The sequence below is a fragment of the Scylla paramamosain genome, unplaced genomic scaffold (genome assembly GCF_035594125.1).
Source record: "Scylla paramamosain isolate STU-SP2022 unplaced genomic scaffold, ASM3559412v1 Contig72, whole genome shotgun sequence".
NCBI classification, from domain to species: domain Eukaryota; kingdom Metazoa; phylum Arthropoda; class Malacostraca; order Decapoda; family Portunidae; genus Scylla; species Scylla paramamosain.
In genome coordinates, this window is record NW_026973737.1 from 355,001 (window position 1) to 370,000 (window position 15,000).

The following is a 15,000-nucleotide window of genomic DNA, read 5'->3' on the forward strand; positions in this document are numbered from 1 at the left end:
TTTCTCCTGTCAGTAATGCAGAAATGTTGTTAATCTGTCACTGGAACCTTAAAAACATCTTTGAAAACCACAGTAACTTCAACTACAGCCTTTTAAATACAGGTAGCAGGGTTCTCAAGGGTGTTTATCCAGTCAGTAATGCAGAAATGTTGTTAATCTGTCACTGGAACCTTAAAAACACCCTTGAAAACCACAGTAACTTCAACTACAGCATTTTAAATACAGGTAGCAGGGTTCTCACGGATGTTTCTCTTGTCAGTAATGCAGAAATGTTGTTAATCTGCCACTGGAACCTTAAAAACACCCTTGAAAAACCACGTCTCCCTCAAAGTAAGGTCCTGGGAGGGTCTGGAAGGGCCTGGGGATCTTCCTAGGGAGTGAGGAGGGATGGGGGTCTCTCTCTCTCTCTCTCTCTCTTTCCTAGGGAGTGAGGAGGGCTGGGGGTCTCTCTCTCTCTCTCTCTCTGTCTTTTATTTGAACAATTAAGACTTGTTGATTGTGGCCTTTGGTAAAGTTATCTTTGTGGTGTATAACTATTATTAAAGCATTACTGTGTGTATCTTTGTGGTGTATAACTATTTTTGTGGTGTATAAAGTTATCTTTGTGGTGTATAACTATTTTAAAGCATTACTGTGTGTATCTTTGTGGTGTATAACTATTTTAAAGCATTACTGTGTGTGGTATAATAAATATTAATATTTTGCTAAGATGTATAACTATTTTAAAGCATTACTGTGTGGTATAATAAATATTAATATTTTGCTAAGATGTATAGGCATATATCATTAAATCAATGTATAAATAATAAGCAAATAGATTAATAAATTAGAAAATTATATGGTTATATATATACAGTATTTGTATTATATATATACAGTATTTAATAAATTAGAAAATTATATGGTTATATATATACAGTATTTGTATATATATACAGTATTTAAAATAGGAGAGAGAAAAAAAAGTTATAGTTATAATAATGAAGAAAAAGAATAAATGAAAAAGGAGAGAGAGAGAGAGAATGACCTCTTTTTCATCTATTCTTTTTCTTCATTATTATAACTATAGAAAAAGTTAGACTAGTGGAAGACAATCTTTCCAAAAAGTGAGTCAGTGGAGAGCTAATTTTAGGTTTATTATAATAGTCAGTGGAGAGCTAATTTTAGGTTGAGAGCTAGTTTTAGGTTATCTTGTCTATTATAAAAGACAGTGGAGAGCTGTCTTTTATAATAGAGCTAATTTTAGGTTATCTTGTCTTTATAATAGACAGGAGCTAATTTTTATTAGACAGTGGAGAGCTAGCTAATTTTTATTAGACAGCTCTCAGTGGAGAGCTAATTTTTATTAGACAGTGGAGAGCTAGCTAATTTTTATTAGACAGCTCTCCGTCATTATTATAAAGACAGTGGAGAGCTAATTTTATTATAATAGTGGAGAGCTAGCTAATTTTTATTAGACAGCTCTCCCTGTCTTTTAGTTGAGAGCTAATTTTATTATAATAGTCAGTGTGGAGAGCTAGCTAATATTTTATTAGACAGCTCTCCCTGTCTTTTTATAATAGACAGTGGAGAGCTAATTTTATTATAATAGTCAGTGGAGAGCTAATTTTATTATAATAGACAGTCTGTGGAGAGCTAATTTTATTATAATAGTCAGTGGAGCTAATTTTATTATAATAGTCAGTGTCTTTTTATAATAGACAGTGGAGAGCTAATTTTATTGACAGTGGAGAGTTAGACAAGTCTTTTATAATAGAAGCTAAAAATAATTATCTAGCGGACCAGTATATAATATAAATTTTATATATAAGTGGAGAGCAAAAATAATTATCTAGCGGACCAAGTGAGGTTAGGTTATCGAGAGCTATAATACAGTATTATCTAGCGGACCAAGAAGTGAGGTTAGGTTATCGAGAGCAGTATAGCAGGTTATCGAGAGCAGTATAGACAGCGGAAAAAGTGAGGTTAGGTTATATAGACTTGTCAAGTAAGAGAGCAGTATATAATATAAATAAATTTTATATATAAGTGGAGAGCAGGGGGTGGGAGCAACCTGGTATATGGAGAGCAGGGGGTGGGAGCAACCTGGTATATATATATAGTAGAGAAAAAGACCTATGAACCTATGGATGAGGAGTAGAGTGTGGGGGGAATGCAGGGAGAGCAGGGGGTGGGACCAACCAGGTATATATATAGTGTGGGGGGAATATGAGTAGCATAAAAAGGTTATATGGAAAAACTATAAAAACATTTAAATAAAAACCTGCCTAATACATTTTAATAGAAAAAGGAAATCAGGAAATTACTGAACCCATATTCAAAAGCAGGAAATTACTGAACCCATATTCAAAAGCATCATATTCAATAATAAACACTTAAAATACCAAAAATTCACTTTGTTAAAAATAACAAACAGGTTACTGGATACCTAGAAGAGTCTCTGGAGAACAAGACAACAGATATCCAGGAAAAAAAATTTTATAAAAAAAAAAAAAAAAAAAACAAATCAAATCAATAATTTGAGGAGTCCTCGAACTCTTAACCACAGCTCAGACAGCGAACACAGCCAAGTGGGCACAGCACAGAGTAATGAGGCAGCCACCCATACCATCACAGGAGTGGATAACTGCCTCACTGAATATAATAATATTTTCAGAAAGTTTCCCCACCCAGTCCTCCACAGTCTCCTCACATCTTTGCCAGTGATTTCCTTGTGGACAGCATTGTGGACAGCAGTCATCATCTTGCCAGTGATGACTTACGACTACTCATCTTTAGCATCATGGAGTTATAACAGCACTCGGTTCTCCACGTGACACGCAACAGTACTTTCTCGGCCACTCCAAGCACCCATTATTCTCATTTGATTCAGCTTCATTTCTCCAGTTCATCATTCTGCAAGGAAATATTCACACTATCAGAAAAGCCAATATAAATACTAATATATAATACTTATTTTCTCTACTCATTTCTTCTATATGAACATTTCTCTATACTCATTTCTTTTCCCTATCTGCACCTCTATATTCATGTCTAAGGGAATGGTACCAGGGAGCCTATCACCCATCCATACATTTCTTTCTGGGATCCAAAACTCCAGTGACTTGCTCCAGGGGAAGCAAGTCAGTCACCAACACTAATAGTAATCAAATGTGCTCTCTCTCTCTCTCTCTCTCTCTCTCTCTCTCTCTCTCTCTCTCTGGCAAATACTGCAATAAAACCTTCCATGAACACAATTATCAACTTTAGGTCATCACCTTGTCTCATCCCCTACACCACTTGATCTATCATTTATTCACATACACACCAAGTCACTCATGTCTCCAACACTTGAAGACCTGTATCTCACACACACCCCAGTCAGTCAGTCTTGGTCAGCTCACAGCCTTGCCAGACTCCCTTCAGCCCAGTAAGTGAAATCCTTGATGTGCCTCTTGGTGACCATTAGAGATGAGTAAGGCTGCACAACTTGTCAAGGTGAACAAACTGCAAGGTATGGTAGTCAAGGTGAACAAACTGCAAGGTATGGTAGTTGTTTAAGTGATTTCAAGGCACCACTAAATATATCATTACATTTGATACATGCACATATCAAATACCATAGGAGCAATGAAACGTTACACAAAAATCTATTGTCTCTATATACCAGGCTGGCAATCCTATAAGGTTATGCTATAAGTATGCTGTCAGTCTTTGCAGGGCTATCAAATTGATGGAGAAGGAATTTAACCAACTCACTATGACAGAATTTACTGGACAGACAATTTACTCAGTCTTTGCAGGGCTGTCAAATTGATGGAGAAGGAATTTAACCAACTCACTATGACAATTTACTGGACAGACAATTTACTCAACTTTCAGTGTTTATCCTGTTAATGTACTAGTCCTACAAAAAACACCCTTAAAAACCCACCTAGAACATTTTGAAGGTAATCAGTTAAAGCATACAATTTCAGAAAATTTTACCTGCTCAATTTGTCACACTGCCCTTTTCAGTCTGAAGCCTTCTATGCATAACACTGAACACCAAGACCCATCAAGCCATCTCACCACTCACCAGTAGCCTCCCATCCATTTCAGGTTGACGGAGGGGCAAGCCAGTCTCTCTTATGGAAAACAACAGCTTTGAGAGACGCGCTTGCTAATTGTCACTGCAGGTGGGCCACTCTCCCCTGCCACAGTCCATCACCACACACTGCATCAGAACCTCTGGAGAGTGACAAAAGCATCTGTTTAGTTAAAGAACCAGGTCTTCACTAAGCTGTTCTAAACCACATGCAGCAATATTTCATCTGTATAATTAATCTCAATGAATGACAAACCCATATACTCAGATAAAGACCTACATGACTTATGTTGTCAGACTTTCAAGTCAGGCAGACATCACTCAGACTTTCAAGTCAGGCAGACATCACTAAGCCAGTCAAGTCTTGGTCAGCTTTTAGCCCTGCAAAGCTGCCAGGTAGCCAGATTTAATGAATTAAGAAGCAATAAGCAAACAAACATCTCAGACAAGCTGATAGTACTGGCAACATTTTGAATTACTCTTTTGGGCATTTGAGTGTTCTGGTGAGCAGTAAGGGCCCCAGCAGTATGTGGTAATCACCTGGGGGGGTCATGGCAGCCTGCAGCCATCACCACTAATCCTTCCTGCATTTCTGGCCATCACCACTAATCCTTCCTGCATTTCTGAAGCTTGGCCACCACCTTCTCCAGCCCCTGAAATAATTGAGTTAGGTTACCTTAGGTTACCTTAGGTTGTGTCAGGGTGTGAAAGGGTGCTTTTGGGATTCACTCAAAGACAGAAGACAAATTAACAGGACACCAGTTCAATCACTAGCACAGTCACCATTATTAGTCAGGCTGCCTCAGGAAATGTAATAATGTACCTATCACATCTTAAGACAAAAATGAATAAATAAAATGATCCATCATACATTGATATTTTATTTAAGGGACAATGGATGATTTTTTGGGTTAATCATAAACTTCTCAATCAATCTTCATGAAAATTTATTGACAATGCTAAGATACCTACTTACGTGTGTAGAAAGTTTGATTTTTTGGGTTAATCATAAACTTCTCAATCAATCTTCATGAAAATTTATTGACAATGCTAAGATACCTACTTACGTGTGTAGAAAGTTTGAAGATGGTACATGGAAAAGAAAGAAAAAATTAAAAATGTAGAAAAAATACTAAAATTCTAAGCGAACTTTGACCGACTAAGGCTTTGAAGCTAATGAAGACAAGTTAAGATATTTTTGAAGAAAGTAATCATTGCTAAACAAAACAGAAGCTTTACTTTTCCAATTATATGATTTTTAATGACGCAAATAATAAAAAACCATCAACAAGTGTCGCTGTGTCTATAAACTCGGCATTTACGCCTGTATAAAAATTCCATATCACACTTATTAAAAAAAAATCCTTCTATCTTATAGAAAATTTAATGACAGTGAAAAAAAATTATGTAAATACCGTAAAAACTGACGGAACAGTAGCAACTTAAAGCACAATAACTTACTTTTGAGAAAAAAGGATTTGTTGACAAGACAGTGACAGTCAGAAGCCTCCAGCTGCATACTCATAAAAACTGACGGAACAGTAGCAACTTAAAGCACAATAACTTACTTTTGAGAAAAAAGGATTTGTTGACAAGACAGTGACAGTCAGAAGCCTCCAGCTGCATACTCCAAGTCTCTTCGCAGGTTCTTGTTCCTCATCTTTCATCTGAATGGGGACTCCATCGTCTTGTCCATGTTCTGCAGATATTTTTCCATAGACAATGTAGATTCAATGCCAAGCAGGCCAGCCAAGTTGCTTTCAGTGTAGCCGACATTGTAATTGCATACCGCAGTTGCTGCTGTGAAGTCCACCAACATTTTTGATGCATTACAATGTTTTGGGCATATCCTCCATATTCTTGAGTGTAGGTGCTCATTTCGGTTTTGAGTTATGCCCTGAAGACATCGATTCATCATCTCATCTGTAGTGAGTCTGTCATAGATGGCTTTTATTTTTCTCTTCTGATCTTCTTCCAGACGGAAATAAACTTTCATTGTGGTGTGGGAATGAGGCTGTTGTCCTAAAGCAATGCTTCTGTTGTAGAAGCACCATGATCTTTCACCTTTGGCACACCTGTCATGTTGAGGATTGTCGTCTGTTGACGTGCAGTGGAAGAAACTTGACATGATTTCCTCACGCATTCTCTCACGCATTTCACTAGCAGTTGTGCCCACCTTTCTGCTCAGACTCACTTGAAAATAACACTGCAGGTGATCTATAACTACGTCAGTCAGCTTGTCTTCCTCCCCATGTTGCTGGCTTTTCTGCATCACTTTGTCTTTTTCAAAGCACGAAGGCCTGTGGCAAGTCTTTTTGCAACATGGTTAATGCACTCGGCCTTCACGACAGGGCACTGCTCACCGTAAGGTCCTGCACCTTGATTCATCCCGCACACAGAACGGAATGCAGAGCTGTCACCATCAGACACGAATGTTTTATAGAACATATTATACTGACGAGATCTACGCCACAATGCCACAGCTGCTGCTGCCTCCATTCCCCCTGAGGAGCCTTCATAATTCGCGTCACAGTCATGTTCATCCAACCAAACCACATACTCGGTAGCAGTAATTTCGCCTCTCCATTTGCTTTTTAGCGTTACACTTGAAACATACTTTTGAGCAAACTTCATGATCTAAAATAAGTCTTGTGTCAACATCAATCACTGCACCTACTCCGAAGTTTGATTTGTGACCACGTTTATGCCAAGAGCCATCAAAAGTTGTGCTTACTTGAGGCATGCCATCAACTTGTTCAATATCCTGTTTGCTTGCATAATGATCACACACAGCATGTCTACTCTTTTCCAGGACACTTTTCACTAAGTCTGTGGCAGTATCTGTGATAAACCTAGCATAACGAATGTATGTAGGTCTAGTAAAATGATGCAAGCTTAAAAATGAAATCAGTTTGTCAACACCAGCGTATCCAACACCGAGCATCATGCAGTACACTAATAATGTTGTCATGGGATAACAATGTTCTTTCACTTGCACACCTTTTATAGTATCTGCAATTACGTGACCACATGAACACTCCACTTAAATACGTGTCTATTTGGTGGTGTGTAAAGGTAGCAGTAGCATTGTTCTGAGAACATGGACATAGCATGCTTTCCACAATTTCTTTCACTGTCTCTTCAGAAAATATGGATCGTGTTTTCATCTCACTAGCTTGTGGTTGTTCTTTTTGTTCAGTCACAAGCATGCTTTCCACAATTTCTTTCACTGTCTCTTAAGAAAATATGGATCGTGTTTTCATCTCACTAGCTTGTGGTTGTTCTTTTTGTTAAATCAAGAGATTTTCTTTTCTGTGCACTCCTTGGTTCACGTGAACATAAACACACAGGTGGCGGTGCGTCCCAGGGTTGCCAGGTCCGCGGTTTTCCCGCCCAATTGGGCTATTTTTCATTGGAATTGGCGGGAAGAAAATGGTATTCGCGGGTTGGCGGTTTCTTGGGCTGTTTTTATTGTAGTACGCGGTATTTTGGGCTTTTTATATTGGAAAAATTATTTTATATCGTTTTTTCACAAGCTCAGGCACAGCGCCACGCCAGGTGTGTTGTCAGGTGACGATACCTGACGTGCCTGGCCATCTGCCTGGGTGTGACCTCTTTCCCCTCTCCCCAGGGGGATTATCAGTATTTATCATGAGGGCACGACCTCGTTAACACCGTCGCATGACCTATCCCCGTGACCTGGACAGTATGATGATGAAGCCAGCAGTCTCTCTTCAACCACCACACAGTCACAACCAGCACCTTGGCTATCAGAAACAGTTTACTCTCTGTCGTGCAGTGAAAATGGGCAAGTGGGCTAAGTACGGCAAGAAATACAAGAAAGAATGGGAAAAAGAAGATGGTCTCAGAGAATGGATTTCTGGTGTGCCTGGTGATGACTCTGTTGCAGCGTGCAAGTTCTGCAAAACAACAATTAGAGCCCATCACAGTGACCTTGTCAGTCATAGCTCAACTGAAAAGCACAGAAAAAATGCAGCCCCATTTTCAAACATGAGAACATTATTTCAATCCGGCATTAGAAAAACAAATGCCAATAACAGCATGAAAATTTGTGAACTGATATTAGCAGCTCACATTGCTTGCCATTCAAGCATTAACACTATTGATCACCTGGCTGAAGTTGTGGGAAAAATTTCAAATAAGGAAATCTCACTACATAGCACGAAGTGCACAGCACTTATAAACAAAGTACTGGGACCCTCTATGCTGAAGGAACTATGCAGTGATATCGGTGATAATGATTACTCATTGATAATTGATGAAAGCACAGACATCACCACAAAAAAGAAACTGTGTGTTGTTGTTCGCTATCCCAGCTACTCAAAGAAGAGAATTATCACTTCGTTCTTGGGTTTGGTGGAATTGGAAAGGGGCACAGCTGAGGTGGTCACAACGGTAGCAAGTCACTCCGGCCCCTAGTTTTTCCGGCCCCGGTCACTCCGGCCCCTAGTTTTTCCGGCCCCGGTCACTCCGGCCTCCCCCGCGTTCGACCCAGGTCACTCCGGCCTCCCTGGCGGCACGCACGTGTGTAAAGTTAGCAATATAATTATATTGTTGGGTTGTTTGAGTGTGTGTGTGTGTGTGTGTGTATTTACCTAGTTGTAGTTTACTTTTTAACAACTTTTATTGTACATTTGTAATGTCTATGGAGGCTAGAGCGCCATTCTCTGGCGGAATGAAGCCATATATATGCAATAAACAATAAATAAAACACCTACTCTTATCACGTATGTCCTATAGTCTCTCTCTCTCTCTCTCTCTCTCATCCACTTCATTTTGCAGCAATTCTTTTTTTGAAAAGTAGCATTTGTGTATAATTTAACTGAACCCTTGGTGGACAGAAGGGTGTTGCCTTAATTATCACTTTTCGGATTATTTACGAAGTATAAATACTCTTCAACTCCTACGCACAATATGAATATGGGCCAATAAGAAAAAGAAAGGTCTGGTAAAAGGTGGGTCAAGTCACAACAACCTGACATTCTCTCTCTCTCTCTCTCTCTCTCTCTCTCTCTCTCTCTCTCTCTCTCTCTCTCTCTCTCATTTCCTCCATAATAATATTAATAATGATAATAACGATTATGATAGTGGAGGTAGAAACTTACTACTACTACTACTACCATACTGCTACTACAAAACATACTAGCTATATGAGTTTGCGTAATAGATAATAGTCGTTAACGGTGTCTCCTTCCTCGGAGTTGAGGTACCGAGGTTTTCGAAACACAAAACGACTTTTCTTGTTTCGAACACAAAACGACTTTTCTTGACCGTGCCATGAGGCAGACAGAAGGAAGTGATAATGCTTTTGTAAATCCAGTCTATTTATCTCGTAATGTTAACCGTATAAGACAGAAAGATAGACCTGTTGAACCTAATTCATTGGATTTTGAATTGGTAGTTGATCACATTCCGAATGAATTCCTCCAGAAAGATATTATTCTAGATGATGCAAGACACTTAGTATTTGCCACTGCAGACCAACTTGCCTTGTTGAAGAAGGCAAGGACATGGTATTTAGATGCCACATTTCGTGTAGTACGAGCCCCGTTTCAACAGCTATTTGGAGTCCATGCCTTCGTTAAGGGAAGCGAAGGTAATGTAAAACAAGTCCCCTTAGCTTTCATCCTTATGTCAGGGAAAAGAAAGAGAGACTACAGAAAGGTATTGAATTCTATTTTAGCAATAATTCAGGAGTGTAAAGTGGAAAAGATCGTGATGGACTTCGAAATGGCTTTGTGGTCAGTAGTCAGGAAATTATTTCCAGTTGCAAAGTTGCAAGGCTGTGCATTTCATTGGAATCAGGCAGTCTGGAGGAAGATTCAGGCGTTAGGATTGGCGGTTCCATACTTGAATCATCGTCCCACTCAAGATTACCTAAAACAGTTAATGGCTCTTCCCTTTCTCCCACATGAACATATTACATCAACATTTGATCACCTTGAATCACGCCTTCCTGCTGGCCCAATTAAAGATTTAACAACGTACATGAGAGAAACATGGATAAGTGGGTTTTGGTCACCAAGTGAATGGACAGTGTTTGGCCAGAGCATTCGCACGAATAATGATGTAGAAGGTTATCATAGACGTTTGAATGGTAGTGCAGGCTCATCCCATATTCCTTTTTATGTGCTGGTTCCCTTACTTTTCAAAGAAGCCAAAAATGTACAGGTCCAAGTGCGTCTGGTCAAGGACGGAAAACTTGCTCGTTGTCAGAGACGAAAATACCGATCTCTACAGGGACGAATATTTTCACTATGGAACAAGTATGAACAACATGACCTCACCACTGACCAATTATTAAAAGCATGTTCCAGGCTAAGCGGACCCAGTGTTTAGTTTGTAATATAATCTTGTTTTTTTTTTACTCAGACGCATACTTTTGTATACATAAATATTTTAGTATCAGTAGACTGCCTGAATTGTTTTTTACTTTTAGACACATACTTTTGTATACAGAAATATTTTAGTATCAGTAGACTGCCTGATAAAGCCAGTCAGCGCTCCCATGTTGTGGTCAGGGTGTGGTGAGCATTGTTTGGTTATTTTTGTTATTATATATTCTTTCAAGGTTACATAGTATTACATAGTTATTGTGTATGTGTATGACTATACTGCGTAATTATTTAATAAAAGAGAGAGCCTGTTACTATATATTCTTTCTAGATAACTTAGTATAATTAGTGGGCCGGAGTGACTAGGGTGGTAGGCCGGAGTGACTAGGGTTGGGGGCCGCAGTGACTGAGGGCCGGTGTAACTAGGGGCCGGAGTGACTGTAAACCTTAACCTTAAGTAGGTATTACATTGTCTAAGATAACATACTTCATAAAGTAGTTATAAAATAATAATAATAATAATAATAATAATATGTAACTTCTTCCAGATATCCAAAGATGAGGAGGAGAAGAACTACACTGCCGATTTGTTGTACCAGATGTATTCAGATCCTGCCAACAAGTTGTACTTGGCTTTTCTGCAGCCTGTGGTGTCCCAGGTCAACCGGGTTAACAAATTGTTTGAGTCAGACCGGTGCAATGCCAACAGACTCCTGGAAGATTTGATGTCCCTCTACAAGTCCATTCTCCAGCGACTCATGATGCCGCGAACTTTCTGCACGTGGAGAGCTGTGGCAGATTATGATGTAAGTAGCAAATGTGTTTATTTAACACGATTTAGTTTTCTGTAATAATATTACGAATAATGGTAGTAGTAGTAGTAGTAGTAGTATAGTAGTAGTAGTAGTATAGTAGTAGTAGTAGTAGTATTTGTTTATGATTAATATCGACTTTTTTTGCACACTACCTGATTAATAATAATAATAATAATAATAATAATAATAATAGTAACAATAATAATAATGGTAATAATAATAATAATAATAATAATAATAATAATAATAATAATGAGAGAGAGAGAGAGAGAGAGAGAGAGAGAGAGAGAGAGAGAGAGAGAGATTAAGAGAGAGATTAAGAGAGAGATTAAGAGAGAGATTAAGAGAGAGAGAGAGAGAGAGAGAGAGAGAGAGAGAGAGAGAGAGAGAGAGAGAGAGATTAACAGGTGGGTGGTGGGTCTGTACTGTTAATCTGATAATTGGCGGTCGCACTCATGGGAATTCCAGAATGTGCCCCACCTTGAACGGATTTCATAAAATGAACAGACTATAGTGCCATTATTGCCACTTTTTCAAATCATTAAACATTATTATTATTATTATTATTAGTAGTAGTAGTAGTAGTAGTAGTGGTAGTAGTGGTAGTGGTAGTAGTAGTAGTAGTAGCGGTAGTAGTAGTATTGTTATATTGTTGTCTCACAGCATTGGCACAACTCTATGTACTCAGGCTATTGTTTTTCTTCGAGGCTGACCTTCAACCTATTCCTATTAGACGAGGAGCTGCTCTGACATGTTGTTAATGGGCCCTGATAACGGTCGGTGTAGGAGTAAACATTCACGTCTCCCCTCCTTATCCTCCCTTCTTCCTATTCTAATCTTATCCTAGCTCTTCTCTCTTCCTTCCCTCTTCTCATTTCGGTTCTTCACATCTATTATTATTATTATTATTATTATTATTATTATATTTATAGGTGAACGACGAACGGAACCATCTGCCGCTGGAAGCTGTGGACTTCGGTGTGAAGTTCTACATCGAACTGGGTCAGAGCAGGTTGGACAGCGGAATTGTTCACACCGTTAAGAAGCACGGGCGTGACTTCCTGATGAAGCTTCTTCAGGAGCTGCAGCAAAGGCTTCCATCAAATATTAACCATCTCCAGAGCTTGGATGCCCTGACCCCAGAAACCGTTCTCGGAGTGAGGAAACCAAGACTGCAGGAGCTGTCTTTCTTACCAAAATATTCGGGGGATATTGGTAAGCTCGACGGGCAGTGGCAAAGACTTGCAACTGTCAGCTGGCCAAAAGATGTGATAAACGACTCCGAAAAGTTTTGGTTAACTGTTCACAGCCACCAGGACGCCTCAGGGGAGCGGGATTTTAAGGAGGTAGGGCAGTTTGCTCTGTCCATGCTTTCGCTGCCCATTAGCAATGCCTCTGTTGAACGGGTTTTTTCCCAAATGAACTTGATAAAGAATAAACTTAGGAACAGGATGCGTCCCCGCTCCCAGAAGCCGCCTGACACTCTGGGAGCCGCCTGACGCTTTCGCTTGGCGGCAACAGATGCTTTTGTCGCAATTTTTGCACATTTGCGACGTAAAGCCACGTTCTTCTTTGGCCTAGGCATTGTCTGCAATGCCTCCAAGTTGAAGAAAGTGTACACCAAGAAGTAAAAGCCCGAATAAAGGCAATCACGGGGGCAACACCAGGTTAAGGAGCACGTAGCTTCTCTCCTTCCACGGCGTCAGCCAGCACTGGGGGGGTATCGATCGCCTAGAGGCCAGCCTCCCCCCAACTCCAGTGTTGCCAACTACCTCTTTTATATGAAGTGACTTCTACAAAAAAAAAAAAACGTAAAAACGAAAAAATCTATAAAACAGAGGGAAAACATGAGTAGTAATAGCAAAAGTATTAAAGGGCACGATATAAACAAACCACGCCTCCCGGCCATTTAATAGTTAAAAAACATGCTTGGAACCGCAGTACTGCCATGAAACTTCGTGGTGGTATTGCCAAGACCTTTGGTGATTTTTCAGTGCACTTAACAAATTTTCATGAATTTACGGATTTTTCACTGAAAATACCGACGGATGGAAATTAAACTTCCCTTACATTTGGGGTTATACAAGGACACATTTATTTATTTTGCCTTTTCTCATTGCCCAGTGTCACAGGAAGAGGAGGAGGAGAAAACTGACAGGCAGATAAAGACTGATAGATACAGCCAAACAGATAGACAGACAGACTGATAGATTAACAGATGGACTAAGATAGACAGACTGATAGATTTAGATAAATGCCACAACTAAAAACACCCACACAATTAATTAAGGTAAATATTCCATAATGAATTCATGTTTCCCCTCTCATTAATTAAAAAAAATTCAGTATGCCTAAGTGTCATTAATACCACTAGTAAAAAATTAAATAATGAATTAAGTCAATACATAAATAAAATACTATTAGAAATTACCGAGTTTAAATTTATATTAACCTAACAACACCTATTAATCTAACCTTGGTGAAATGAGAAAAAAAATTCAGTAGGCCTAGATGTCATTGATCAGTACAATAAAATAAAAAATGAATTAAAGTTCTTTCAATTTCCATGAACCCGAGAAGACGAGGGATGGTGCAGGAAGACGTTAGGCCTGCACACAACTCCGTGTTAGGCCTACACATGACTGTCCCTGTATTAAGTGCCTAACTACTCCCACTCATCCTTATCCATAAACTGATCCTTTACAGCTCCCTAATGACCCACCACCAACAACCTCACCTGCATCCTTCCTGTTGTAACAAGGGACCACAAGTGCACACCAGGTCTGACCGCTGGCAAATGTAACTAATTTCTTCAAAACTTGCACACTTTTCCAATATTATTTCTTCAAAAGTGGTAAAAGAAAACATTAAGAACAGGAGCAGCCGCTGGAGGACTAGCAGGAGGAATACATAGGAAAGACGTGACAGGAGGCCTTGTGACCTATGAGGAGCAGCAGCTAGAGGAGGAGAAGGGAGGAGCAGCAGCAGGATGAAGGAGGATGAGGGAGGAGGAGGAGTAAAAGAATTGGTAGGAATGGACAATGCAATGGTGAACATGTTATCCCCTGAATAGGCATTACAGCGGCCGCGCACCTAATCACATCCGCCATACGCAATATATTCACTCACCACCACCACAACCCTAGAGTACGTAAACATAACTCACCACTGCCACACGCGTCATCACAACTGCAGTACCGTGAACTATAACACATCACCACCGTAACACGCTTATATCACCACTAACAGGCTATGACACGTGTACAAATTACCACAGTCGTTAAATAAATCACCACCACCAACACCTTTACATAACGATCCTTACCTACTTAAGGCACGCGAGGAAGCATGTCACCACCACCGCCGCCACCACCATCATCACCACCACCACGCCATGCCCCTGGAGAGTACACCGTAAATCTGATTACACCACAGGCTATAATCATCCTATATTCCATTATCAACACCAATACAAAGAAAATATTCCTTAATCTAACACCACACATCATCACTGCACAAGTACATTACGCAGTCGGTCACTGATTCACTATTATTCAGTAGTACACCCTTATTATTCAGTTATCTATACAAATTACTCATTGGTATTCGTTCACTCTTACCTAAATCACAGTCGCTCTCCAAATCAACTACTGCCAGCCGTATCATCCACCCCTTCCAAAGTCACGCCACCAAGTCAATTCAGCCACAAATACACACACACACCACCACACTCACCTTTCAGCTCGCCTGCCCTCAACCGTCA

General features: G+C 39.7%; 2 protein-coding genes and 1 long non-coding RNA gene across 26 annotated transcripts in view; 2 read left to right on the top strand and 1 right to left on the bottom strand.

The window, feature by feature from the left end:
• LOC135098665 (chromatin-remodeling complex ATPase chain Iswi-like) overlaps nt 1–4,221 on the top strand; it is a 6,060-nt gene extending 1,839 nt beyond the window's left edge. The window contains exon 3 of the mRNA XM_064001055.1: nt 4,081–4,221. Within this exon, the coding sequence (XP_063857125.1) occupies nt 4,081–4,129 (49 nt within the window). The 3' untranslated portion in view covers nt 4,130–4,221. The remainder of the gene's footprint in view (nt 1–4,080) is intronic.
• Nucleotides 1,627–15,000, bottom strand: part of LOC135098666 (uncharacterized) — a 13,390-nt gene continuing 16 nt past the window's right edge. Inside the window, exons 1-7 of one of the 24 annotated variants that reach the window (XR_010267261.1) lie at nt 14,973–15,000; nt 14,567–14,637; nt 4,607–4,719; nt 4,347–4,447; nt 4,058–4,209; nt 3,356–3,486; nt 1,627–2,895 (exon numbers count right to left, since the gene is read on the bottom strand). The exon at nt 14,973–15,000 is cut by the window's right edge and continues 16 nt beyond it. This is a non-coding gene — a long non-coding RNA (uncharacterized LOC135098666). The other 23 variants (XR_010267255.1, XR_010267258.1, XR_010267252.1 and 20 more) reach the window with 23 other exon arrangements.
• Nucleotides 8,513–13,664, top strand: LOC135098664 (uncharacterized). The gene is made up of 2 exons (XM_064001054.1): nt 8,513–11,228; nt 12,170–13,664. Exons 1-2 carry the CDS (start codon nt 11,022–11,024, stop codon nt 12,734–12,736), a joined length of 774 nt encoding a protein of 257 aa, XP_063857124.1. The 5' UTR covers nt 8,513–11,021; the 3' UTR covers nt 12,737–13,664.

Excerpts from the sequence above, each read along its gene's own strand:
- LOC135098664 (XM_064001054.1), top strand. The coding sequence starts at position 11,022 with ATGTATTCAGATCCTGCCAACAAGTTGTACTTGGCTTTTCTGCAGCCT. Across the intron at positions 11,229-12,169 it reads GAGCTGTGGCAGATTATGAT|GTGAACGACGAACGGAACCA; the intron begins GTAAGTAGCAAA and ends TTATATTTATAG.